At 39.8% G+C, this 26,102-nt stretch overlaps 1 protein-coding gene across 4 annotated transcripts in view; it reads left to right on the forward strand.

Annotated features, from left to right (window-relative positions):
* Positions 1-26,102, forward strand: part of LIMA1 (LIM domain and actin binding 1) — a 90,449-nt gene that overhangs the window by 19,891 nt on the left and 44,456 nt on the right. For all 4 annotated transcript variants that reach the window (XM_065934431.1, XM_065934432.1, XM_065934433.1 and 1 more), the window contains exons 2-3: positions 12,187-12,328; positions 23,954-23,999. In XM_065934431.1, the coding sequence (XP_065790503.1) occupies positions 12,210-12,328; positions 23,954-23,999 (165 nt within the window). In that variant the 5' untranslated portion in view covers positions 12,187-12,209. The remainder of the gene's footprint in view (positions 1-12,186; positions 12,329-23,953; positions 24,000-26,102) is intronic.

Consider the following 26,102-nt stretch of genomic DNA (forward strand, 5'->3'; position numbering starts at 1 on the left):
CATAAGTCAGGGAGGTTAGGGCTTATGATACAGCTTTGGGAATCATTTGGTGTAAGTGACCTTTGATGACTTGAGCTTAGGTGAGCTTACTCAGAGGGAAGAGAGATACTGACCGTCAAGTAATGCCTAGGAGCAAGGATAAGTGGAGAGAGAGAGATGATTCTATGAGAAAATTGTGATGGTTAAAAAGATAGGAAAGGAAGCAGAAGAGTTCCATTTAAGAGAAAACAGGGGAAATACAATTTCAAAAATGAGGGACTAATCAGCAACTCAAATGACAATAGAGAATGATGAAAACTGAGACATGGTCCTTGGATCTGATAGTAAAAGATCTTCAGGAGAATAATTTCAGCAAGATGTTGGGAGTGGAAGCCACACCCAAGCAGTTGGAGGCATAAATGGACGATGAAGAAGTGAAGACTAAGATTTGGCTTTTAAGGTGAGAGCAAGGTGAGGTGGTCATTTGAGGGGGAAAAGGACTTAAGAGAAAAAAGGATTATTTCTTTAATCCATGTGTGTGTGTGTGTGGTACGTGCTCTGTCATGTCTACTCTTTCTGACCCCATGGACTGTAGCCCACCAGGTTCTTCTGTCCATGGAATTTTCCAGGCAAGAGTACTGGAGTGGGCTGCCATTTCCTTCTCCAGGGGATCTTCCCGACCCAGGGATTGAACCCACATCTCCTGCACTGGCAGGCAAATTCTTTACCACTAGCCCCAACTGGGAAGCCCTATTCATATATGCAGGTTTCAGACATATACACATAAGCATGCAGGCACACATGTGAGTGCACAAATGCACACACACCCCAGAAATATGAGCATGTTTTTAGGGCAAAGTCAGAGGTGGAGGTAAAGTTAGACTCTGGGGAAGATAGAAGAGTCACTGTTGTGACACTTGTTTTTCTCCTGAGGAAGCCCAGGTTGGGAAAGAGGTTATATCTGAGGGTGCTTTCTTCTTCTTTTATCTCTGGAATGGTAACATGTGAATTGCTTAGGGTGAATATTTGTAAGTGCCTAGTGAAGGTTGCTCTGATTCTTTGGTGAGCAGTTTCTAGCAGTAAAGTTGCTTCTCAGTTATCTTTTTTCATTACCCTTGCCCTGGATCTTAGTGTCTTTAAGAACAAAATATTCTTATAAAGGATATAAAAGAATCAAATGTTACTGAAGTGACTCTGTCCTGTTGCAAATATCTACATTCTTGCTGATCTCTGGGAATTTGGTCATTCTTAATTTCCCTATTGTCTGGGATACATGTTTCTACAGAGACCTGGCTGAAGCTTTTCCAAGAACAGTAACAATGTTTATTCTAATGTGCTACAGACTTGTCAATTACCATGTTGCTGAACAATAGAGTAGTGAACCTTTTATTTGTAGTATTTGAAGTTATTTAGTAGTTCTATTTTTTCCTATCATTTGAGTTTTTATCAGAGTTTGAATAGCTAAAATTACTGAAAAATACTATTTACCTTCTCAACAACTAGCCTTATGGCTCTATAATGTTGTTTAGTCACTAAGTCGTGCCTGACTCTGTGACCTTATGGACTGTAGCCCACCAGGCTCCTCTGTTCATGGGATTTTCCAGGCAAGAATACTGGAGTGGGTTGCCATTTCCTCCTCCAGGGGATCTTCCTGACCCAGGGATCAAGCCCTCATCTCCTGCTTGGTGGGCAGATTCTTTAACAGTGAGCCATCTGGGAAGCCTGGGCTATATAATAGACTATTTTTTTTTATACAGATAGTGTTTGGGATAATATTTAAGCCTTCATGCAATTCAAGATATATTTATAGAGTTCCTCTATTTAAAAAGCAATATACTAGATACTAGGAGGGCAACAGGCAAAGTAAAATCTGTCCTTTTACCTCAACAATCAATCTTTCTACCAAGTATGATTTATAAAATTATTAAAAGGCAGAGGAAGTGTCCTATACTGAGTAGGAATAAGGCTAGGGCAGTTCAGGAAAGGCCTCTCTGAGGAGGCAGACTATTCACTTGAGTCTTGAAAGATGAATAGATTGAGGGCGGAAGGAAGGGATAACATGCCAAGTGGAAAGAAAAAAAAAATATGGCTTATCAGGGAGTAAAAACTGGCAATGGCATAATTTTGAAGATTCTGTATCTTTTTCCAAATTCTATGAAATTAGGCTTCTCACCATTAGAGAAAGAAGGTACAAGTAAATAAAAGGGAATACTAGGATAAATTTTGTGATGCTAGATTGGATTCAGAAGTACCACTATGAATTTGTAGTTTTAATATATGTGTATATATGTTTATAAATATATATAAGTATATATGCTAAGGAATGTTTGGACTACCACACAATTGCACTCATCTCACATACTACCAAAGTGATGCTCAAAATTCTCCAAGCTAGGCTTAACAGTATGTGAACCGAGAACTTCCAGATGTTCAAGGTGGGTTTAGAAAAGGCAGAAGAACCAGAGATCAAATTGCCAACATCTGTTGGATCATAGGAAAAGCAAGAGAATTCCAGAAAAACATCTACTTCTGCTTTATTGACTATGCCAAAGCTTTTGACTATGTGGATCACACTAAACTGGAAAATTCTTAAAGAGATGCGAATACCAGACCACCTTACCTGCCTCCTGAGAAATCAAGGTCAAGAAGCAGGTCAAGGTATGCAGGTATGCAGGTCAAGAAGCAACAGTTAAGACCGAACATGGAACAACAGACTGGTTCCAAATTGGGAAAGGAATATGTCAAGGCTGTATATTGTCACCCTGCTTATTTAACTTCTATGTAGAGTACATCATTCTAAAAGCAAGGCTGGATGAAGCACAAGCTGGAATCAAGACTGCCGGGAGAAATATCAATAATCTCAGATATGCAGATGACACCACCCTTATGGCAGAAAATGAAGAGGAACTAAAGAACCTCTTGATGAAAGTGAAAGAGGAGAGTGAATAAGCTGCTTTAAAACTCAACATTCAGAAAAATAAGATCATGGCATCTGGTCCCATCACTTCATGGCAAGTAGATGGAAAAACAATGGAAATAGTGAGAGACTTTATTCTTTTGGGCTCCAGAATCATTCCAGATGGTGATTGCTGCCGTGAAATTAAAAGATGCTTGTTCTTGGAAGGAAAGCTATGACAAACCTATGCAGTGTATTAAAAAGTAGAGACATTACTCTGCCAACAAAGATCTGTCTAGTCAAAGCTGTGGTTTTTCTAGTAGTCATGTATGAATGTGGGAGTTGGACCATAAAGAAAGCTGAGTGCCAAAGAAATGATGGTTTTGAACTGTGGTGTTGGAGAAGACTCTTGAGAGTCCCTTGGACTTCAAGGAGATCAAACCAGTCTATCCTAAAGGAAATCAATCCTGAATATTCATTGGAAGGACTGATGTTGAAACTCTAATACTTTAGCTACCTGATGCAAAGAACTAACTGACTCATTTGAAAAGACCCTGATGCTGGGAAAGATTGAAGGCAGGAGGAAAAGGGAACAACAGAGGATGAGATGGTTGGATGGCATCACCAACTTAAAGGACCTGAGTTTGAGCAAGCTCAACTTGCTTGGTGATGGACAGGGAAGCCTGGTGTGCTACAGTCCATGGGGTCACAAAGAGTCGGACACGACTATGTGACTTAACTGACTAATACTTATATACACACATATACATAGGTATATAGAGAAATAGGTATAGAAATATAGATGTGTGTGTGTATACATGAGTTAATATTCACACGTAGAATCCTGGTTCTGTCCCCTTTGATCCCAGAAGCAGTGACGTCTGAGTAGCACTGAGCACACCTAGTGCTCAGATCTTGGTTTCTCCAATAAAAGGAACCAGGGCTCCTTGGAGAAGTGGTTGATTCCAGAGCTGGGGCAGGGCAAACACTTGATGAACCTGCGACATCTTATAGAGCTTTAAAGTGCTTTTTAAAAATTGGTGACATCTTGAAAGGACACCAGAGCCAAGCTGCTGCTGCAGTTGCTGCCGCTGCTTCAGCCTTGTCCGATTCTGTGCAACCCCGACCCCGTAGACGGCAGCCTGCCAGGCTCCGCCGTCTTTGGGATTCTCCAGGCAAGAACACTGGAGTGGGTTGCCATTACCTTCTCTGAGCCAAGCTGAAAGAGCTCCAAATGGTTAAAGTAGAACAATCTATGCAACAAAATAAAATAATCCAGGAATATCATAACCTAGAGAATAAAATAAATATCCATGAGTCTAATACTAGTGTAAATAAATGATTGACTAAATAAATGAGGGAGAAAGGACAGTTCTTGCTTATAGAAGAATTCCTCCAGTAAATAAATATAGAAGGAATGAGGGCAAGAAAAAATCACCATTAGAACACCACAATAATGATTGCTGGAGCCAAGATCCCCCTGTAAATGCTAAAATTAGTAAAAGTTTAAGGGAAAACAGGATTAAAGTATCTCTCCCCAAATATTTATGAATTATAAACAGAAGAAAAGAGCCACTTTACAGTGGAGAAACCTAGCAGATACCACCTTAACCAAGTGATCAAGGTAAACATCATCAGTAATAAGACAGACATCAACATAGTGTACCCTCTGATACCATGCACTGAGGAGGCTTATCAGCTTTGTAGTATTCTTCCCCAGATTCTATAACCTCAGTCTAATCTGAGAAAACATTTCTCTTTTAAGCAAACTTTTTTTTTAACATTGAGAGATGTTCCAGTCTTGTTTTGTTTTCTCTCTCTCTCTCTCTCTTTAAATAGATGTATAGTTGCTTTACAATGTTATGTTTCAGGTGTACTGCAAAGTGATTCAGTTAGATATACATATTCTTTTTCAGATTCTTTTCCCTTAGATATTATTATTAGATATTGAGTATAGTTCCCTGTCTAGGTTTATCTTGGATTTGTCCTGCTGCAGCTCTGGAATCAACCACTTCTCCAGAGAACCCTGGTTCTTTTTATTGGAGAAACCAGGAAACTCAAATTAGGGACAGTCTACATAATATCTGCCAGTATTCTTCAAAGTGTTAAGGTCATGAAAGACAAGGAAAAACAGAGGAACTATCAGAGATTTAAGGCAACTTAAAGAGTCATGGCAACTAAGTGCAGTGTAAGGTCCTACAATAGAAAAAAGACATTAATGAAAAACTGGTCAAATTTGAATAAAGTTTATAGTTAATTTGGTGGTATTCTACCAATGTTAATTTCTTAATATTTTTAAAAATTTCTTAATTTTGATAATTGTACTGTTGTCTAGTCAAGGCTATGGTTTTCCAGTGGTCATGTATGGATGTGAGAGTTGGACTATAAAGAAAGCTGAGCGCCGAAGAATTGATGCTTTTGAACTGTGGTGTTGGAGAAATCTCTTGAGAGTCCCTTGGACTGCAAGGAGATCCAACCAGACCATCCTAAAGGAGATCAGTCCTGGGTGTTCATTGGAAGGACTGATGTTGAAGTTGAAACTGCAGTACTTTGGCCACCTGATGCGAAGAGCTGACTCATTGGAAAAGACCCTGATGCTGGGAAAGATTGAGGGCAGGAGGAGAGGATGCGATGGTTGGATGGCATCACCGACTCGATAGACATGGGTTTGGGTGGACTCCGGGAGTTGGTGATGGACAGGGAGGCCTGGAGTGCTGTGGTTCATGGGGTCGCAAAGAGTCGGACGCTGAACAACTGAACTGAACTGAATGTAAGATGAAGCTAGGTGAAAAGTGTATGGAAACTTTTGTTCTATCTTTGCAAGTCTGTAAATCTAAAATTATTTCAAAATAAAAGGTTAAAATAGCTATTAACTTCCAAATTTTTTTTCAGGGGTGTGAATTTAGTCATTATTTTTTGTATAAAAATACACCCTTAGAAACAAATGCAGTTTACATTCTAAAGAAATGTGGTGTGGAAACACATTTCATGTTGCTTTTGTTTACAATTTCTCTTTGCACCTTGAAGCTTTTTATTTTTTTTAATTTTTCGCTTTTTAAAAATTGGAGTATAATTGCTTTCCAAAGTTGTATTCGTTTCTGCTATACATCAAAGTAAATCAGCTATATGTGCACATTGAAGTTTTTTAGATTTTTTTTCTTTAAGTCTACAATCTATTTCTAAAAGAACATTTTTTTCTTAAAACAATTGAGTTTGTACTTTGTCCTCTATTTTCTATTCAACCAACTATACCTCTTGCACAAGCAGCCATCTCAGAAGCAAGAAAAAATATCAAGAAATGAATTTTTTTTTGAGCTGTCCTGTTTTTTGTTGTTGTCGTTGTTTTATGAAGTGATTTTATTTATTTACTTTTTTTTGGCTGTGCTGTATAGCATGCGGGATCTTAGTTTCCCAACCTGGATGGAACCCACACCCCCTTCAGTGGAAGGTGGAGTCTTAACCACTGGGCCACCAGGGAAGTCCCAAGATTGGATTTTTAAGAAGAGGATTTTATTAGGGACAACTCTTTTGCTTTTGTCAGTTTTGTTTCTGGGAGACATTTCACTTGGTTAGGGAGAGTGAATTTGTTAGAGTTGGTTTCCCAAGCGGTTATAGACCTCACCCTAAGCAATCTCTTGAGGAAGCAGATACCTGGGGCCAAATTTCCCTGTGAGTCATTACCCAACCCTTGATTTTCAAGGACCTTTGTTCAGAGATCTTTATATCCAGGCTACAGCTCACCCATAGGTGTTTAGCTGTTCCACTTCAAGCTACCAGGTGTGATAAAAGAACTTTGAACTGAGAATAGCTCTGGCTCTCATACTGACTAGATGGTGAGTTTGGGAAAGCTATTGGGTGTTTATTTGGCTTAATTCCCTTACTGTAAAAAGGGGGATTTGATTACTTGATTTCTGAGCTTCCCTCTTGATATAAAAATCTGCCATATGTATCTAAAACATATGTACACATCTTCCTCTTAGCAAATAGTTCCCTTTTCTATGTATCCCATTATTTTTCGCTGTGCCCCTGCCCCAGTTCTCAGCCTAGAAATCTTAAGAGTTATTTTTGTTATACCTGTTTCCTTTCATTCCTGCCCAAATTTCCACCAGTCCAGCAGTTTTTCCTTCACAGGTGAAACAGGTTTTGGAGTCTGAATGCTGAATTTTGCCTGGGCCCTTTGTTAGGTGTCTGACATTAGGCAATTTCACCAACCTTAATAAACCACAGTTGGGTCTTGTTTTGTTTTGTTTGTTTGTTTAGTGGAAATAGTCTGTCTCCAGAGTTGTAAGAATTATAATTAGTAAGTGCTGGATAAGTATAGCTCCTGTTATTATTCGTATATGACAATGCAATGGATTGGATTTTATTTTTTTAATTTTTTTTTTTAATTTTTCTTTTTAGTTCTACCACTTTATTGCTACCAACCCATTTCCCTCCACCCTCATGCACACATGCTCAGTCATGTAATCCCATGGACTTCAGCCCGCCAGACTCCTCTGTCCATGGACTTTTCCAGGCAAGAATACTGGAGTGGGTTGCCATTTCCTTCTCCAATTGGATTGGATTTTAAAGTCCACTGGGCCACTGGAAAAAATATTCAACAATATTATAGCCCCAAATAAATGCCCTGTTCTTTTGGAAAAGGGTTTTGTTTTGTTTGGGCTTCCCTTGTGGCTCAGCTGGTAAAGAATCCGCCTGCAATGTGGGAGCCCTGGGTTCAATCCCTGGGCTGGGAAGATCCCCTGGAGAAGGGAAAGGCTACCCACTCCAGTATTCTGGCCTAGAGAATTTAGTGGGTCCCTGGGGTTTTGTTTTTGTTTTTGTTTTAGGTGTTGTATGTGCCCTTTTCACCCTTAACAGAATTTATAGGATTAAGGACATTGTCCTAAAGTTCGAGACTGGCACTCTCATCTGAGACAGAGTGAGTTGGGGGAGGTATCACAGATTTAATGTAAGTCCAGAAAGCTGAGATGTTCACAATGGGAGAGTATTTCAAGCAGGCCCAAGGTAACTTTAAGTTTCTCTGGAAGAATAATTCTCATGTCTGATGCTGACTATTTTGGGAAGATACTTGCCACCACACTCTTACTGAAAGATAATTTGTGTGGGTTTTCAGCTAGGTGGGCTCCGAGATTTTGCTGCCCATTTTCAACTTGGGCTAAAAGTGATGGTCTTAATCATTACTAGTACGTGTAGTGGAAAGAAAATTAACTTTGGAATCAAATAGAATATGAATTTGAATCTAAGCTCTACTACTTTATAGCTAAGTGATCATTGTAAAGTTATTTAATACCTCTGAACTTCAGTTTCTTCATCATAAATGTAAGATAATAAAATCAATCTTTTAAATTGGTTGTGAGGATTGAGATGTGTGCTGTGCATAAGTAGACGTTTTAAAAAGCTTATTTTGGGACTTCCTTGGTTGTCCAGTGGTTAAGACTCCCTGCTTCCACTTTAGGAGCCAGGGTTCAGCCCCCAGTCAGGCAACTAAGATCCTGCATGCTGCCCGGCATGGCCAAAGAAAAAAAGAGAAGGAAAAATTAAAATGTTCATTTCCTTTCTAAGAGACTGATTTTTAACCTTTTAGCTTCCTTTTGTGTATCACTAGGATTTTTCTTGCTGGCATGTAGATCTCAACTTGTGTAACTTGAAACTCCTTATTCCCCCTCTTCTTCCTCTATTTATTTGTTAATGGTTTCGGCAACCTTCTAATTGTTCAAGTTTGAGGATGCCACCTTTGATTCCTTCTCACCCTAAGCCCATTTTATTCTAAGAACTCTCAATTCTTTCTTCCCACTTTTCCATTCCCATCTCTGCTAATTTAAACCTTGAATACCTTTCACTTCAACAATTTTAGGATCTTCTTGACCAGTAATTAAGATTCCAGTCTTTTCCTCTCTTACCAAGTTACTCACTGCTGCAGAATCAGCTTTTTAAAACATGGCTTTTATTATGTTACTTGCTTTTTCGGAAACTCCTAGTATCCAGCCATTGAGACTGGGTAATCCACTTATAGAGCTCGTTTTTTTAACATGTGTGGATATTGAAGCTCAGGGAAATTATTTTTTTCATTTGCCATAAAGGTCACTCATGTGCTAGGGAGTGACACATTACAACTAGACCTCACCTCTGCTCACTCACAAGTTAGTTCTTTCCACTAGGATTATGGCCCAAATTCCTTAGCATGGTTTTCTTTTTTTCACCATCTGAGCCACTAGGGAAGCCCCATGGTTTTCTTTTTTGTTGTTCTTGTTGTTGTTTTGACCTCGCCACTTGGCTTGCGGGATCTTAGTTCCTCAACCAGGGATCGAACCCAGGCCCACAGCAGTGAAAGCATCAAGTCCTGACCACTGGATCATCAGGGAATTCTCATTATCATGGTTTTCAAAGTTCTTCCCAGTCCGTCCTCATTCTGTCTTTCCCTACTTTATCTTCAACTTCTTTTGCAACTAGAGTCTAACTCCATTAAAGTATCTTTTGCTGTTTCAGCTCCCTAGTGGTGTAACAGTATCCCTCCCATCTGAAATGCACTGTCCTCCTCCTGCCCTCACTTGATAAAATTCTACTAGTTCTGTAACTATCAAGTCTTCCCTTCTGTCCCACCATGCCAGAAAATCAAGTCCTGTACTCCTAGACCATGCATTGCCTCTAACCACGTTCTGTCTTGTGCTACAATTATTTGTGTGCTGTTAGCAAGCTTGGTAGATTACATACATTATTTGAGCAGGACCTTGTAGGAAGTAGTTACTCAGCAACCTGTTTCCAGAGGGCTTCACCAGGTGGCAGTAGTGGTAAAGAACCTGCCTGCCAATGCAGGAGACATAAGAGACTCAGGTTTGATCCCTGGGTCAGGAAGATCCCCTGGAGAAGGGCGTGACAACCCACTCCAGTATCCCTCCCTGGAGAATCCCATGGACAGAAGAGTTCACTGGCCTACAGTCCATGGGGCTGCAAAGAGTCAAACATGACTGAAGCGACTTAGCATGCACACAACCTGGTACCAGAGTCTATCAAAAATCATGTACTGATTATCACCTTTATATGTTTCACAGGGTGCTAATCACATTGCTAGAAGTAATAGTGTGCTTCTATGAAGATGTGGTCAGGGTGTGAGCCACCTCATTCCTTGAGTGTGAAGTGTGCTTATCCTAGCATTATACCAAGGTAGTTGTTCTGACTTGGCTTTCTGGCTGAGAGCAATCAAAACCACAGAACTAGACTTGGGAATTAAAATCCTTTTGCTTTTTTCACACTAAGTCCCTCAAGTAATTAATGCTTTTCCTTTTATCATGAACAAATATGAGAACATAATCTTTTGTATTTTTTAATTTAGAATTGATCCCTTTAGAATTGATATCTTTTATATGTGTAGTTACACTGGGGAAGCATAATTATACCAAGTAATGTCTTAAAGTATCGGCCAGTGTTTCCTGATGTGTTTTAAAGGGTCATTATTGTGGTTTTACATAGTTATGTTTAGCTGAATACACAGCTGTGTCTTTTTCTTGTTAGAGAAAGGACTGACACTGTCTGGTAGGTCTGTCAGTTACAAACTGAAAAGCAGATAGATTAATATCATATATCAAGATTATTTGATACATGTAGGATTATTTCAGAGAACATGTATAGAATTAAGATTATTTTATCCAGGGATAAGAGGTAATACAAAAAAACTAAATTTATTGCTTACTTATTCTATGTCAGGTTCTGTTTTTCTTTGTCTTATTTATTTCTCATGAAGATACTATGGGGGGAAAAAGAAAGATACTATGAAGTGAGATTTCCCTGGTGGTCCATTGGCTGAGACTGTGTGCTCCTAAGGCCGGGGTCCCAGGTTCAATCCCTGGTCAGGGAACTAGACCCACGTGCCACAACTAAGAGTTTGCATGCCACAGCTAAAAGATCCTCTGTGCCACTGCTAAGATGTGGTGCAGCCAACTAAATAAATAAAGATAAATACTTTTCTAAAAAGGTACTATGGAGTAAGTACTATTGTTATGGATAAGAAATCTAACTTTTATTGAAGGACACACAGCTTTAAGTGATGGGGCCAACACTCCCATTTAAGTGCATGTGTCTCTGATTCCAGAGCTCCTTACCATAGGAAGGTTCTATGTTGCCCTCCAACATGGGAATTAATGCAAACAAATAAACAAAAACAACAAAACTAGCATTGTTTTCGGACAAGGCTTTAGTGGGGAGTATAGGGACTACTTCTGGAAAAGTAGTGTGGTCTTTTGGGGCTGCTTATCACTTACTTTGCATCACAGAACTTTTAGTGTGAAACGGAAGCCCACGTTGCTTGGTTATAGATACAGTGTTCTGCTGTTGTCAAGGCTGTTGGAAGCAGTACCTGATGAATCATACATTCTACCAGATCAGTTATGTTATGTGGTTGTCAAAAGAGCTGCAAGTAGTAGTTTCATCTGTATTGTTCACTCTTCAAATAAGGAAACTATTGACTTATTTCTAATCTCACCTCTTTTGGACAAAGGTTGGGACTCCTTTGATAATTACTAGAGCAAAACCAAATAATCTAGTTAATGGATAGGGTCTAGGTGATGTCAAGAGCATGACTTTATGGTATTTTTTGACTTGAAGCCAATACTAATACTTAAATGTTCTTGATACTATAATATACCTAGTATTTAAAATATATTATCTCCTTAAATCCACATCAAAAACCCTACAAAGGGGTAAGTATTCTTATTTTTCACTGAGGTAACTAAAACTGAAAATATTATATAATTTGTTCAAGGTTACAGAATTATGATTTCACTTGAAGTCTATCTTGCCTTTAAGCCTGCGCTCTTTATATTTTTCAGTGCTGTATCTGTAGCTCTTTCCCTAATAACAGGTGGTCAGTGCTGCAGAGCTTGGGAAAAGAAGGCAGCCAAAAGAAACTTGGATGTAGGTAGAACCTAATTTGGACCTGATTCTGCAGAGATGCCAGTTGTACTTCCCCTGGGATGTAACTCAGAAGAGTGGAACATTTCACTCCAAATGTGACTTTGGAACAGACTTAAGTTCAGGGAAAGGCCAATTGATGTTTGCACAGTGGGGTCAGTCATAAAATGATGCAAACTGAAACGGACCTTAGAGATCACCTGATCTAACCTTCTCATTTTACAGGAAACTACAACCCCAATTCAATCATCTGATCTAGGTTACAGTTTTTGAGAGAACCGGTAGAGGAATACAGTCTGCTGCTCCAGGGCTCTCTGCCCTCACTTACACCACACTGTTGCCAGTCGTTGGATGCTGGAGAACTCTCTTCTGTGTCTAATATTCTGACTTTCTTTATCACATAGGTATTTCAGTATCTGTAGACAAGATGGAACCAACTCCATTTAACAGACGGCAATGGACTTCTCTATCGTTGAGGGTTACAGCCAAAGAACTTTCTCTTGTCAACAAGAACAACTCATCGGCCATTGTAGAAATATTCTCCAAGTAAGTGCTGATCCTGGCCCAAAAGGACCATCTGTCTTGAGCAAACATCACTACCTGTCAGGGAGATCACTAAAGAGAGGACATGGTGTTTAATGACTTTCTGGAGCATCTTCTGGATTTTAAGTACCACACAAGACTCTGTGACAAAGGAAGATGATAATAATCAGGAGATACATTCTCTGTGCTCTAATTTTTGTTCAGCTTGGGAAAGAAAGAGATGTAAACACAGAAGAGAATTAATGAAACACATAGTTATTAATCACAATGTTAGCAAGTCCAAAATGAATGGGAGTAAGGACTAGATATAGGATAAGAGAGAGTATGTGACTACCATGGATCGAAGCTGGTCAGGAAGGCTTTCTGGTTGAGGTGAGGGTGTTTTTTTTTGTTTATTTTTGGGTTTTTCTGAGATAAGTTTTGAGGCAGGTTTTTAGTTGAAGGGAGTGTTAGGTGCACTCTGTGCCTACATTGTCTAATAGGGTAGCCACTACATATAAGGCTATTTAAATTAATTAAATAAATTAGATTCATTTAAGTTAATTTCAGTTAATTAAAATTAAATTACACTTAAAATTCAGTTCATCAGCTGCACTAGCCACATTTCAATTGCCCGGTGGCTATGTGTAGCAGGTGGCTACCACACTGGATATTGCTGAAACATTTCACCATTGCATAAGGTTCTGTTGACCAGTGTAAACTCTGTAGGCAGAATGCAGTCTACTGGCTGCCTATTTTAGTAAATAAAGGTTTATTGGACTACATCCATGTCTTTTTGTGTATTGTCTGTGGCAGCTTTTGTGCCACAACAGCAGAGTTAAAGCAGAGACCGTATGGCCCTCAAAGTCTAAAATATTTACTATCTGGCACTTTAAGAAAAAGTTTGTTGACCCCTGCTCTGCACTGTGGGTTTTTTGATATGAGGGCCCCTTTCCTGCGTATTTTATATTCCTAATGTGTAACATGGCAATTAGAACATACTAAGCACTCAGCACATATTGAGGGAATGGTATAAGTTAGTAAGATGGTAAGCACATTAACGTCACTCAACTAGAGATGCCATAGAGCTTAGGGAAGATGGTACGTTTACCTCACTAAGTAGAATTTCTTACTTTATAGGAGATACATTTAAAAGAAGGAAGATAGGAAAGATTTAAAGAAAGTGATTGTGGGAGCTATAGCCAGAGTACAGCTAAATACCAGTAGGAAGTTTCTGTGATCTACCACTGTCACCCTTTTTTCAATGACAAATCCATCAACCACTTGCTCTGTGGAAAACAGTGCCCTTCCAACCTGTTCACCGTGGGTATTGCTTAAGGTGGTGTAGAGAGAGGGGGAGAGTGCATAGCCTTTTCCCCTTCTGTGTTATGCATTTTATATTGCTGTAAATTTATGTCAAACTTACATTCTTATCAAAAAGAAAAGAAAATCAATAAAGATATTGCAGAAAAAAGGATCCAGATCTGAAAAACTATTAAGACTTAACCCCTACCTCAAGGAATGTAACAGTACAGTTTAGTATAATTTATATTAGTAGAAGTCCTCAAACTTCCTTCATTTTAAGACTCATGTGAGATACTTGTTAATAATATGGTGTTCCAATTATCTATTGCTGAATGGAAAAAAAAATCCCTAAAATTTAGTGGCTTAAAATAATAATAACGTTTATTTTGCTGTGAGTCTCCAGTTAGGGCAGGGCTTGCCTCTGTTCCCTTCACCATCCTTGGTGTCTCAGAACTGGGGCCATAGTCATCTAAAGGCTTACTCACTCGTAAATCAGGTGGTTGATGCTGGCAGTCATGTGGACTCTCAGCTGGGGCCATAATCAGAATACCCGCATGTGGCTTTTCCATGTGGCTGCTTGTCTGGGTTTCAAGGGTAACCAGAGAGGGAAGGAAGGAGGGAACAAAGAAGGAAGGGAGGATAGGGGTTATGTAGCCTTTTATGACCCACCCTCAGAAGTTATACAGTATCACTCTTACCACATTATCTTCATTAGGACTGAGTCATTAAGGCTGGCTCATATTCAGAGGGAGGGGAATTTGACTCTACCTTTTGGTGGGAGAAATGTCAGAGATTTGGAGGGACATATTTTAAGCCATCCAATATAGCTTCTCGGCTTCTCCCTTAAAAATTCTGATTCGATGTATCTGTGATGGGCCCCAAGAATTTGTGTTTTTAACAAGTGTAGTCTAGTGATTTTTAACTTCAGGGAAGTTTAAGAAGCACTGATAATGGAAGAAATGGACTTGTGAACTTGAACATAAAGCAGAACAAATAAGGGTTATTTGTTCAAGTAAAGGTTCAAGCAAAGGGTCATGGACGCTGAATGTGAATAAAGGAAATAGGAAAGCAAGCAGTTGAGCATGAAGAAATACAGAAGGGAAAAGGGATTGGTACAGTAGTTAGGGCCAGATGATGGAAGGCCTTGAATACCATGCTGAGTTTGGGATTTAGTTAGATAAACAGCAGAAACAATGGAAGGTTTTTGTGACTAGGCTTGTATTTAGAAAGATGCTCTGGCAACAATGTAAAAGGTATATTGGAAAGGTGACAGACTGATAGCATGGAGACCAGTTCTGAGACTCTCATGAGAACCCAAGTGAAAGTTACTGAGGGTGGGGGGCAGGAGGAGTGGAAAGGAAGGGGAGGATTTGAGACAGTGTTGAGATATGATTAATGGGATTTGGAAACTCTGTTCTGCAGAGAAACTTCTCCACATTCTTGCCCTTTTCACCCTCCCAGCCCCACCTCTCTTTCACTGAACTTGGTTTTCCCTTGACATGCATTCTATCTGAGTCGTGCCTGTTTTTTTTTTTTTTTGTGCATGCTACCCTGAAATTTTCTGGGGACGCTATCTCTCCGCTACTATTTCCCATCCATTGTTTGTTGTTGTTTTTTTTTTTTCTGCCTTGTTCTGAAGTTCTAAGCCTGTGCTTTGAGCTTACATCTAACCATAGTATCCTTATCCTCCCCATCATGGCAGTGTGCCAAGCTCCTTGCCTTCATGGGGGACCCTAGCTTCCCACTTAATTTTCTCTTCAGTATTTCTTAATATTTTGGATGAGGTAGATCTTCCTTGTACAGGATGCTCATCATCTTGCCTTCCTCCAAATGCTAGTAATTCCCCATGATATGGTGACAGCAAAAAAAATGGGGAGGGGAAACCCCAATAAAACCCCCACACGTTTCCAAATGTCTGCTGGGGACATTAATGTCCCCAGTGTAGAATCACCAACCCACATAAATGACCTGTCTGATAGTATGGACTCATCATTTCTTCATTTCTCATTTATTTACTCATTTATAAATAATGCACCCTGTGGCTTGTGGGATCTTAGTTCCCTGACTAGGAATTGAACCCACGCCACAGCAGTGAACGCACTGCATCCTAACCACTGGGCTGCCAGGAAATTCCTGTGGACTCATTTCTTAATCTTCCATATATGTCTTCAATCTGCTCATTGTCTCCCATGCCCCATATCTAGTTCCCAACCTTATCACCCAGAATCTGTCTCTGAAATATGTGTTTGGAAAACCCACTTTCTAATTAGAGCCTCCTGTCCTACCTATTCTGCTTTCTTATTCCCACTGAGCTTGCTCTTTGGCCAAACTGGAATACCCAGGCCATGATTGTTGGTCCCTTTCCTGGCTTCACTTCCTTCCCTGCCTAACTCGGTCAGTCACTTTAGTTAAACTTTCACCTTTCCTCAGTTCCCATCCCAGGGTTTTATTCTGTCATCATTCATTTCAGACAAGATAGAGGATTTGGGTCCTGTAGTAGCACTGATAAGAGGAAGTTGAAAAAAGTTGCTCATTTTAGGGGCTTCTTAATCTTGCAGAGAGAAAATGCAAAGGGCCCTTAGAGGCCACCTTCTCACAGCCTAGCAGGGTGACTGTCTTTTCACCACAACGTTATAAGGGCAAATGGCAGTTATGCAAAATTGTAAATCCTGAACCCATTAATTAGAATTCGTGTGCCAGGTACTATAGTAGATTCTTGATGGAAATTGATATTATTTCTAATCCTAATAAAAACTATATGAGGAAGGGCCTGATCCCTGTTTTATGGTTGAGAACACTGAGGTGTAGAGAGTTAACCTGCCCCCAAATTAATATTTTGTGTCTGTCTAGGACTTTTCTTCTGATGCATAGATCCTACTACTGAACTGATTTTGAAGGATGAATAGAATTTTATTTGGTAGGCTGGGAGGATGGTGGTGACGTGGCAGAGGAAGAAGAGTCATAGGAAGTAAGGCACAGAAATGGGAAAGAGCATGGGGCGTGATGTGCGTTTAAGACAGTGAAAACCAGAGAATCAGCCTAGATTTCTTCTCCAGGTTTCAAACTTGGTAGAGCCATATTGCTGATACTGCTTAAGGCTTTGAGGATTCACTCACAGTAGGTTCCCAAAGCAGATTGCAGGACTGTTTTCCCCAAAGCGTACATTAATTTCTACTTCTAACACTACTGACCTAATTTTCTCTTATTTTGAAACAATCTCTCTTAAAGAATTTTAATTCTCTAATTAGAATTAGTAAATGGAATTTAGAATTAGTAAATCCTATACAAGTTTAGTTAAGAGACCCTAGGAAACCTTTGGAGGTTCGTGATCAGAGACTAATATAAAAATGTTATTTGAGGAAATCTTCATCTGGCTGCTCTTTATAAGATTAGCTGGGCTTTACTTTCTAAGTGTTAATAACGTTTCACATGAATATGTACATAAGAGTCATTTTTGTAGCATCATAGCTTATGTCTCATGAGTGCTTTATAACTCCAGATTGATTTCTTTTATTAAGCCTCTGTACTATCTAAAGCATTAAATCTGAATAAGGAGGGTGCTCTTGATGAGTCAGTTTGAACAGCCAGCTTTCATTTCACTCACTAATGACTTCAGCATGGAAGAATCCTTTGCTTGATTAAAAGTTGACTCTTTTAGTAGAATTTGGTTTCTTGGTTCTCTTTAACTTATTTTTTAAATTAATTTATTTATTTTCTTTTTTTTTGGCTATGCTGGGTCTTCGTTGCTGCATGGGCTTTTCCTCTAGTTGCAATGAGCGAGGGCTTTCTCTCTAGCTGAGGTGCACAGGCTTCTCTTGTTGCAGAGCACAGGCTCTAGGTGCTTGGGCTTCGGTGGTTGTGGCTTGCATGCTCTAGAGAACAGGCTCAATGGTTGTAGCACACCAACTTGGTCTTTCTGAGGCTTGTGGGATCATCATGGATCAGGGATTGAACCCATGTCTCCTGCATTGGAGACACCCCTAGCCATCAGGGAAGCCCATGACTCATATGAAGGGAATCTAGCCCGGTGGTTTTCAAACTATCCTAATTGAGTTCTTTAGAGGAACTTCAGAGGTCAGTTCTGGGAAGACAGGAAGATCTAAAGGACCAAGCATGTGACCTTTCACCCCAGAGGTCCTGCTTTGATCCCTTTATTATGTGAGGTTCTAAGTTATCATTGGGAAAGAGGATTCTCCAGCAAAAAGAACTACTGATCTGGCTAACCTTTGTCCCATTCCTCTGACAAATAAGGAACTTGAGGTCCAGCATTTATGATGAAAGATCACACCCAAGATAGTGGCAAAGCTTAATGCAGGACACTTAATCCCCCCACCACCATGCCTCCCCTCCTGTCCCTGCTCCTCCCACTCTTGTTATAACTTTACCCATTCCATAGACCCAAGAAAGAACAGGTTTATATTTAGTTTTCCTTCCATTATTAAGAAAAACTTTGACCCTCAGATCTCTACTTCTTTGCTTCACTGTACATTGTAGTGGTGAAATTGTTCCAGAAGAAAATGCATTGCCTAAAACTTGGGAATTTCCATTTTCCTTTTTTTTTTTTTTTTGGCTCAGTGAGACCTTTTCTCTATTTGAGGGCATACAAGCAAAAGAGTCATGACTCAGGAACTCCGTTCTCTGGCCTTAGAAAAGTTTGAGACAGTTATTACTCCCCAGATAATTTTAGTATCTCCATCAGCTGCCTGCCTCGCAGCTGAGCATTAATAAGCAGTTGCAAGATTAAATTCTGTATGTGAAGAGGAGACTGGAGGACAAGAAAATCTAGGAAGGGAAGAGGGATAAGCTTTTAATTATAGAAATCTCATGACAAATATTTTTTCCCTCAGATTTGAATCTTTTTTTTTTTTTTTAGATTTGAATCTTTTAAAATACCTTTTCCCTCCCCATCAGAGACCTTCACATTTTATGTCAGAATAATGCTAGTTGCTCTGAGCATATTTGAGGAAAATCTAAAGCCTGAACCCTAATTTAACATTGAATTCAGAAGTATTGTACCTCAACATCTCTTAGCATTCAAAGTGTCAAAATGTAAAAATACCAAGGACCTTACTTGGAAGAAAGCAGTGGTATGGAAACTTTCTCCCTGAGTATCCACTGTTTAGCAAGTACTTCATTACAAATAAAGGGTGGTGATATTTGAGTGGGAGTTTCAAAACACAATTCAAGACTGCCATTGGCATATACACCTATATCTTACAGATGTCTCAATGCTAAAAGAATAGGACTAAAGATGAAGACTATTTTGATCTTTCTTTAAATCTGTGTTTCTATTAAGACAGTAAAGGGAAGGGAAACTCTGAGTTTATTTATCCAATTAACCACGATGTAAATTGTTCTCCTTGCCTTGGAGAACAATTGACCAAGAATCAACCTGTCTGGTGATTGGGCTCTGGCTTTCATATATTGTACTATATTGCTGTAATATACTGTAGATTATTACCCAAGGAGGGTGGAAACACAAGTTCAAGGCCAACTTTAAGTTCCTTTCTAACTCTAATCTGCTGTGTTTCTGCATTTCTATTTTTAGGGACTCTCAGATACATTTTGCTTTTCACTTTCAGATACTTTAGTACAAGTGGGGAAAAAAATTACACAGGGCCATTCACCAAAGCACTATTTATAATGATAGATAACTGTAAACAATGCAAATGTCCATTAAAAGGACTGTGGGTTAATAAATTACAATGGAAGAGGATTGCCAGGGTTACCAAAGACTTCTGTGTTACTTAGAAAAGCTATTTAAAACATATTGAGGAGATGTTTGTTAGCCTTCATCTCAGATGACCTCTTGCCTCTTTTTCCCGCATGTTTTCTTCCCTTAGCTTCTTTGGAAGTCTCTTGTTTTTCCTTCTACCTCTGTTCCTTCTCTATTCTCTAATAGAGAATGAGAACCTCTTCTTCATGTCCTGACTGCTAATTGTTAGCATCTCCAGAACTGAGTTCTGAGCCTTTTCTTCATTGCACATTCTTCATAGATGATATCATACACTTACACAGCTTTCATACCATCTGTGGACAGACAAGTCCTAAATTTATATTGTTCATTCAGATCTCTGTTTCCAGCTCTAGAACATGTGTCTAATCACTGTCACCACCAAGGGGATGTTTTGGTTAGCATGGCTAACACACAACTCTTCATCCTCCCCGTCCCCAACTTTGCTCCTCCGTCCATTGACTCAGCTGTTGAAAACTTGGGAATCATTCTTGACTTGTTCCTCATTACCAGTCCTGTTGATTCGACTTCTGAAATATACCTCAAGTCTGTTCACTTTATCTCCAGTGCTCCCTCCCTGGACCTTCCAGCATCATCTGTCACTATTGCCACCTCCATCCTGTACCCCAACTCCGGTCCATTCTCCACACAGCGTCCAGTGCTCTTTTAAAAACATAGCTTGGGGACTTTCTCAGTTGTTCAGAGGTTGTTAAGACTCTTGCACTCTCCGGGGAACTAAGATCCCACATACTACTCAGCATAGCCAAAAAATAAAATAAAAACATAGCTTGGATTAATGACCATTCATTGTACCATTAACCATTCATTCATTGTACCTAAGATTACATTCAGAATTCTTAGCATAGCCTGCAAAGCCCTTGATGCCAGGCATCATCTCCTGACCTCTGCCTTTCTCAATGTGCTTCAGCAACATTGGAGTTCTTTGTGTATCTTATACATGGGAGACACTGTCTTGCCTTGGGGACTTTGTGCTCTTTTTCTATGCCTGGAATGCTTTTCTTGCTTTGTTTTGCCTGGCTGACTCCTGATCAAACTGCAGATTTCAGCCTAAAGGTCATTTCCTCAGCAAGGCTTTTCTTCACACACACACACACACACACACACACACACACACACACACACACACCACCCCACACCCGCCTTCTCAATTCAGTTCCTTTGTTAGGTTGTATAATAATACTCTGCCCTTCTTTGAAAGATTTATCACTATAGTATGTGCTTAACATTTAAACTATAAGCTGTCTGAGAGCAGGAACTATGCCTTTCTTTTTTTATTATTTCTTTCACTACTTTTTCTCTAGTGCCTAGAACATATTTTTAAAAAAATTTTTTTGCTGGTGCCACTTGGCCTGTGGAGGCTTGTGCCATCTTAGTTTCCCAGTCAGGGATTGAACCAAGGCCATGGCAGTGAAAGCACCAAGTCCTAACCACTTGGCCACAAGGGTCCCTGGTGGCTCAGATGGCAAAGAATCTGCCTGCAATGCAGGAGACCCAGGTTCAATTCCTGGGTCAGGAAAATCCCCTGGAGAAGGGAATGGCGACCCACTCCAGTATTCTAGCCTGGGAAAAGCCCATGGACAGAGGACCCTGGTACACTACAGTCCATGGGGTCAAAAAGACTGAGTGGCTAACACTTTGACTACTTCTTGAATGAAAACTCAAGCTGTTCTGAAATGGAGAAAAGTAGATGCAGTATAGTATGTATAATATTATTTGTTACAAATATGTTGCAAATACAGTATTATTTTAAATTTTTATATATTTTAGATGTTAATCTCTTGTCAGATATATAATTTTCAAATATTTTCTGGCATTTAATGGTTTGCCTTATTGAAAAAACTGTCTTTTCCCTGTTAGATGGTCTTGGCACCCTTGTCAAAGTCCTTTGACCATATATGTGAGGTTTTATTTCTGGGCTCTCTATTCCACTCCATTGATCTATATGTCTGTCTTTATGCTGTTACCACACTCAATTTATAAAAAAATTTTGGTAATATATACATAACATATAATTTACCATTTTAACCATTTTAAGTATGACATTTCAGTGGCATTTAGTCCATTCACACTGTGCAACTATGCTTTTGTTCTTTTTATAGCTGTGTAGTATTCCATTGCATGAATACATTATAATTTATTTACCAGTCCTATGCTAATGGACATTCAGGTTGTTTTCAGTCATTTGCTATTACATTTAGTGCAGTGACAAATCTAATGTAAAAGTTATTTTTGCTTGTTAGTGTACCTATAAGATAAATTCTGGAAACAGAATTGGCAAATTGTAACATTTATGCTTTTGTAATTTTTGTAAAATTGACAAAATGCCTTCCCTTAGAGGTTTCATTTATTTACCCTCAGTGTATTAGCTTTTTTTCCTTAAAAAAAACAAAAGTTTTTTCCTACTTAGATATGTTCTTAGTGTTGTTTGAATTTCTACTTTGAGGCTCAACATTCTTATTTTTTGTTTGAGTCACTTGATATTTTCTGTGAACTCTGTGTTTATGTTTATGCCCATTTTTCTATTAAGTTGCTTTTGTTGATTTCTTACGGATTTGTAAGAGTTCTTTGTGTTTTAGGAAAATTAGCCTTTTGTCTATAATATGTTTCAAATATCTCTCTAGCTTGTTATTTGACTTACAGCAGTTTTAATCCCATTTTTTTTCATAAGCTGTGGTCAGTGAAATCCCAATTGTTTTTGGAAGTTCTTTCACCCTACCCTTTAAGAAAACTCCGCTCAGTTTCAGAGTATTACTCAGTCTAGTGAATGAGACACTGCTGCTGCTGCTAAGTCGCTTCAGTCGGGTCCGACTCTGTGCGACCCCATAGACGGCAGCCCACCAGGCTCCCCCGTCCTTGGGATTCTCCAGGCAAGAACACTGGAGTGGATTGCCATTTCCTTCTCCAATGCATGAAAGTGAAAAGTGAAAGGGAAGTCGCTCAGTCGTGTCCGACTCTTAGCAACCCCATGGACTGCAGCCCACCAAGGCTCCTCCATCCATGGGATTTTCCAGGCAAGAGTACTGGAGTGGGGTGCCATTACCTTCTCCATGAGACAATGCTACCTGATTGTTAAACTTTAAGTGACAGTAGGAACTAGAGGAGACCTTAGAAATCCCCTCACGATCACTTAATTTTGTGGATGAGGCCCAAACAAGTTATATAACCCAGGTTACGTAGTAGGAAAGCAGTGATCTAGGAGTTTCCTCTGGCTTCCATTTTGGGTTGGGTTGTTCTATTTAACACACACACTAAGGAAGTTCTGAGCTTGTGAAGGTATTTATGAGTTGAAAGTTAGTTTTGGTTAGGGAATGGACCCTTTTCCATGTTGTTCTTTATCTTCTTGTCTCATCTCCTTTTCCCTGCCCAAATGCCTTGTAAATTCTGAAAGTCTGCCTTAAGGCAGGAACAAGTGACCCATTGACCAAGACCTTTTCTCGGGTTGAGGGTTAGGTTGGTGAGTTCAAGGCCTGCAGGCCCAAGAAATCAAATCTGTAAGTTCCAGGCATGCAGGCCCCACATGGTGGGGATTCTTCTAGAGATAGTGCTGCCTCAGTGTTTGACTCAGGCTCTGAGGAAGCCCGGTTAAGACAGTTCTGAGTGGTCTGGAGATTTGCTGTGGCCTGGACGTCCCAAGCCTTTTTTGCCTTCAAATGGAGGAAACCTGATCACCTCTGAAAAGCCCTGGGACTTCAGTTGTTCCTCACGAATCTTCTGAGCAAATAGTAAAAATGATAAAATAAAATGATTGAAAGTAATAATAAAATTAAAGGAATAAAAGTATAGAAGCCTGTTTAGCAACTCTAAGATGCCATTGACTGTAGGCTGGGCCATTATTTTATGCATCACTAAAGAAAAAATACTGTTAATTAAAAGGACTAATACTTGCTTAGCATAGATGCTTTTTCCACAAATCTCTCTTACACATAAATTTAAAAAAGGAAAGCAATTTTTCTTTAAATGGCAAATCGAAGTGTATTCTCATTAAAGAGATTTCAGTGGCATTTAAAGCATGTATAATACCTTCAAACATATTAAGTGAGCAAAAGTGACAGTACCAATAGCTTAGGCTAAATTTACACACATACAGGCCATATGACTACTTCTCGATCATTTGGCCAACAAGAATTGTAAGATTTTAGAGGCATTAATGAGTGGGGAAAGTGCAACCTAGAGTTAATGTAATACTGTATCCTTTGACTAATTCCAAAGCATTTATATACATGGCTTTTTATACATTTTTATACATCATTTATTCTTCCCAGCATTATAGTAGATCGTTTTCTAGGTATGGAGAGGTTGACTTGCCCCAGATCACAGTAAGTGATGAAACTGACACTTAGGAACCCCAGGCTTTCTGCTGTCTCCGTTTTCCCAGCATTTGACCTCACTGTCTTGGCTCTTTCTCTTAGAGCAGTTGACTGCAACGGTGCCGGAAGTGAGGGCTGCCCTGATTCTCTGCTTGTGATAGAGGTGACTGGTGATAATCCTTGGCAGAGATAGGTGTGCAGAAGTGGTTTTCTTGAAGTTTGAAAGTGTAAAAATTTAAGTTTAATTTGAGGACATTCTCTTTTCCCCCTGTCTTCTCTAAGGTACCAGAAAGCAGCGGAAGAAGCAAACATGGACAAGAAGAGAAGTGTAAGTATCTGGAAGCCCTGGGACATGTGGAGCTTCGTGGTCACAGCTCATGTGGCCTGGCCACCTGCGGCCTCTGCGGGACCCTGGGTTCTGTGTCAGCTGAGCCGGGCCTTTGTGCCAGCTGGTCTCATTGGTGAACCATTTGCTCAGGAGAACTTGGCTCAGGTGCAGAGAATCTTATTTTTTTCCCTGAGGTTCTCCTTTGAGCCACTTTTTCTTTCCGAGTGGAGTGAAAGACAGAAGGCCAAGTACTTTGCTTGTGGGTATAAAATGGGTTACTGCTTCTGCTCAAATCAGGAGACAGGGCTTCCTAGGCCATTTCTTTTTTTCCAAATCAAACAACCAGAATGTCTCTCTGCATTTAAATGGTAGCAGCTGTGCAGCTGTTGTCATTCCCCTGGGTTCTTTGTTTAAAGCAAACTTCTTGACCCAGTCTAGTTAGCAAATTTCTTAGCAGCAGGATCCACCAAAGGCGAAAACCTCAGAACCAGCTCATACCCATCTGTACATTTGTACTTTCCTGCTGGCTAACTTCCAGTTGGGCTGGGTAGTGTATTTCTTTTGAAATATTTCTTGATTTCTTCATATGAGGGGAAAAGCCTCACATATTTGGGCAAGAATTCTTCATTTGTCTGGCATTACGAAAATATCCTCCTGGCAGTTTTCAGCACCTAACCTATTTAAATGAGTGCAAAGCATGCCTCTCTCACTTTGTCTTCTCTAAGGGGGCAATGCTGACTGGGTCCTTCACAATTTTCCTGTAATTCGAGAATGGAGCCCTTCTGGTGCACTGTAAGAAAACTTACCATCATTTCACTTGACTACTGGTTTTCTTTTCTTTCCTACTCTCTCTCTTGCTTGTTATTTTCCCCCTTTCTCTTTTCTTCATTCCTTTTTTCCTTTCACTCATTCATTTTAGCAAGTATTCAGAGTGCCCACTATATGCCCAGCACTGCTTTAGGCACTAATGCAGGCTACATCTCTGCCACCATGGAATTTATATTCTGGTGGGAGAGACAGACAATAAAGATGTAGCAGGTATAAAACAAAGTGAAGCGGGTAAGGGGGATGAGTGTAGTGGTCAGGGAGACATTTGAGCAGAGGTCTGAGGATAGGAGCTTGGGAGAAAAATAACTCAGGCAGAAGAGAAGAGCACATGAAAATGCCTCAAGGCAAGAACATCCTAAATGTATTTGAGGAATAGGAAGAGAAATGTCATGTCCAGTTGTTATGAGGACATGGGTCTTAATTCTGATTAAATGGGGCCTTTGAAGGGTTTGTACAAAGGAGTAATGTGATCTGACTGAAATTTTAAAAAGAGGAGGAAGAGGTTAGAGGAAGAGTAGCAGAAGCGTGAAGACCAATTACAAGACAGTTGCAGTGATTTAGGCAAAAGATGATAATATATTGGACTGGAGTAGTAGCTATATGGGCTTCCCACATGGCTCAATGGGTAAAGAATCCACCTGCAGTGCAGGAGACATAAGAGACTGGGTTTAGTCCCTGAGTCAGGAAGATCCCCTGGAGGAGGGCATGGCAACTCACTCCAGTATTTTTGCCTGGAGAATCCCAAGGACAGAAGAGCCTGGCGGGCCACAGTTCATGGGTTGCAAAGAGTCAGACACAACTGAAGTGACTGAGCATAGCAGAGCACACAGTACCTATATAGGTGATGAGAAGTGGCCATGGTTTATACTGAAGGTAGAGAGGAAGAATTGCAACAATGCATTTGGCCCAAACACCAGGAAAAATGCCATTGAGATCAGGAAGGTGGCAGTAAAAACAAGTTTAGAGAAGGGAAAATATTTTTTAGAAGCTCAGTTTTGGACACGTTAAATGTAATTCTTTATTAAGACTTCCAAGTAGAGATGTCAAATAGGAGCTTGGATGTACAAATCTGGAATTGGAAGAGATCCAGCCTGAAGATGAGATGTGTGTGTATCAAAGTATCAGTAGTTTGTAAAGATAAGAAATGGATGAGATCACCTGGGGATTGAGTGTAGCTAGAAAAGAGGTCTGAGTGCTGAGCTAGGGGCACCTTGCCATTTAAAGGTTGGAGAGAAAAGGAAGAACCAGCAAAGGAGACTAAGAAGGAGCAGCTCG

Source organism: Muntiacus reevesi, chromosome 4, assembly GCF_963930625.1.
Source record: "Muntiacus reevesi chromosome 4, mMunRee1.1, whole genome shotgun sequence".
Lineage (NCBI taxonomy): Eukaryota > Metazoa > Chordata > Mammalia > Artiodactyla > Cervidae > Muntiacus > Muntiacus reevesi.